Source organism: Carassius carassius, chromosome 44 (assembly GCF_963082965.1).
Source record: "Carassius carassius chromosome 44, fCarCar2.1, whole genome shotgun sequence".
NCBI lineage: Eukaryota > Metazoa > Chordata > Actinopteri > Cypriniformes > Cyprinidae > Carassius > Carassius carassius.
Window position 1 is genome coordinate 1,827,520 of NC_081798.1, and position 2,635 is coordinate 1,830,154.

The 2,635-nt window shown below is 36.6% G+C and overlaps 1 protein-coding gene across 1 annotated transcript; it reads left to right on the forward strand.

The window, feature by feature from the left end:
• Nucleotides 1-1,267: 1,267 nt before the first annotated feature.
• On the forward strand, nt 1,268-2,635 carry LOC132126389 (uncharacterized). The gene is made up of 3 exons (XM_059537608.1): nt 1,268-1,397; nt 1,479-1,532; nt 1,948-2,635. The coding sequence occupies exons 1-3, from the start codon at nt 1,352-1,354 to the stop codon at nt 2,487-2,489; spliced, it is 642 nt and encodes a 213-aa protein (XP_059393591.1). The 5' UTR covers nt 1,268-1,351; the 3' UTR covers nt 2,490-2,635.

The window sequence follows — 2,635 nt, forward strand, 5'->3', positions numbered from 1 at the left end:
GATTAGGGCATAGGGACGAGCCCTTCCGAATGGAATGTGGGATTTTTTAAAGTTTTATTCTCAACAGATCTTCAGTACAGCGGTTATTAAATGTACCGAAATCTCATTTGAAATAAAAAAGGGTTCTTTTTCAGTCTATGTTCCAAAACAAGAAGAAGAAAAAAAACACTTACATTTACATGACAACAGTGTTTTTTGCAGGCTGGAAACATCACTATCGTCTTTGTCACACTACGTGTAAAGTCAAGGAGCGAGGAAACCAGAAATGCATGGAACACTCTTCTTAAAGTAATCCATAGGTATACACCGGTCAGACGGGAGCACAGGAAACACAAAGTTAGACGTACAATCTCTGAGAAAAACCAACAGCAAGGAGTAGGGCTTATAAACACAAGATAATTGGGGAAACACAGGTGCATGGAATGATACAATCAACATGGGACATGGAACACATGGATGGAAAACACAACATAATGAGTCCAGGGACGTGACAGTCTCTGTATAAACTACAAAGTTTTAAGAGTTTATAAAAATGGTGATGCACTGCACATTTGTATTACGTGTTCAGTCTATAAGCATGAGTGAGATCTTGACAAACAAAACGTTACATCAAAATGCTGATAATGTTACAACTTCTCATCCAAGAAAATTGCATGGACTGATTAAAACTGTAATTTACTGGAAATATTCCAGAATTTCTCTAATGACGCAGAAAGACTAAACACCCACACACTGAGTCTGGGAATCAGAGCCAACGCTGAAGTTTCAGTATATGATGATGAACTGGGCACCTTTCAATTTCATATTTTATAGGCACACTTCTGCAAACACATGCTAACAGGGTGTAGCCATCATTTCAGAAGTGAGGGCACAGAAATTGGCTAAGTCAAATAGACTGAAAATTAATTATAATAAAAACACATAAACTATATATTGTCGCAAATGTGCATGTATTTCCTTCACGTTTTTATACAGCTTAGCAACAGCGATAGCTGGATGCTTTTGTCCATATTAGGGAAAAAGTTAATTAATTAACCTTTTAAATATCTAAAGGAACCTGGATATGGAATCTCCATGGAGTCTTTCCAGTGGAAAAAAAAGTATTTTTATAAAGTGTTTATAAAAGTTCTCTAAACTAAGAAAAATATATATATTTTAGGAGCTGTTCCCAGCGTGAGCAAATTCTTAACAGACAAAACGTAGCATCAAAATGCTAATTTACTGGTAATTAAACCCACTGCAGGACTTCTTGTTTTTGGCTTTCACTTTCAGTTGCTGCCCTATATACTGTATATATACAAGGACACACCACCAAAGACTCACGGAGATTGTTAACTTGTGACATACTACAATGTCTAAAAGACTACAGTTAAGCCACGATGGACATGACGAATGTGGTAAGTGTATTTTAATACAAAGCTCGTTTTCTACACATGTGTGTCATTATCACTGCATTAAAGATAATATGTTATTTGCAGATGAAGACATTAGACCTTATACCAGACAATTTAACCATGGACATGGAGAAAACAGTAAGTGTATTGTAATAGTTGGTCTATATTTCTAACACAGACATTGCACAAACTCTACATTTTAGTGTTATTTGTTAATTTATTTATTCTATTTTGTGTATTCATGTACTTCTTTATGTCCTCAGTGTAGTTTGTTTGAAATACGTCTCTTTATTAAATCAAAAATATATTCTATATTATGTAAAAATATATTATTACTAACCTAATATGAAGATGTAGGCAATCCAAATCTCAGATTGAATCAGACCAAATACAGAAATATTAGCATGCAAGGTTGTGTAATATCAACTCGTCACATTTAAGGTTGTTCTAATGTTGAGCATTAAACGGTGTACATTTACATAAAGCTTGTTGTTTTTCTAAACACCTGTCTGTTTGCACTGCATTAAAGCTCATCTTTTTTTTTTTTTTACAGGTGAAGAGTTAGACATGCTGTCTACCAAACAGTGGCAGAAAGATGGCATAAATGAAATTGATGAGGCTACTATCAAAAAGTCAGAAGTGCAAAATACGAAATCCTTACTTGGCATGATTGACACGTACGACAGACCAGCGAGTGCCAGTGCAGAAGGAGGTTATGCTGAACAAGACTTATATGCATCAGGTTTTGAAAACAAACCAGGAAAGAGGCTTCCCAAGGCTGGATACCTTGCAGAAGCAGGAGTTGGACGAGCTCGTGCTGAATACAGTGTATTTGAAGCTGAAGCCAAAGGTCCAAGTGCCTCATTTGATGCCGAAGCCAAACTGGGTAAACTCGGAGCAATGGCTCGAGCTGAAATTGCCAGTGCATCAGCTAAAGCCGGTCCAATTGGTGTGAAAGTGGGACTAGGCTTTGACACGGGTGCATCTATTGGTGTGGGTGGGATGGAGGCCAAAATCCTGGGAATTGGATTCTCATTTGGTTCAAAGATGGGATTATCCTTTCTGGGTTCAGAAGTGTCATTTTCATTCCTTTAGCCACAACAGGTATTCATTACCTTTGAATATTTATGTATAACATTTTACTATAAATTTATCCTAAAAATCTCTGTCTCAGTTTTGACTGCTCACATTAGAAATCACCACTGCAGAATCGTCTGCACATTTATTTGGCACAGGTTTTC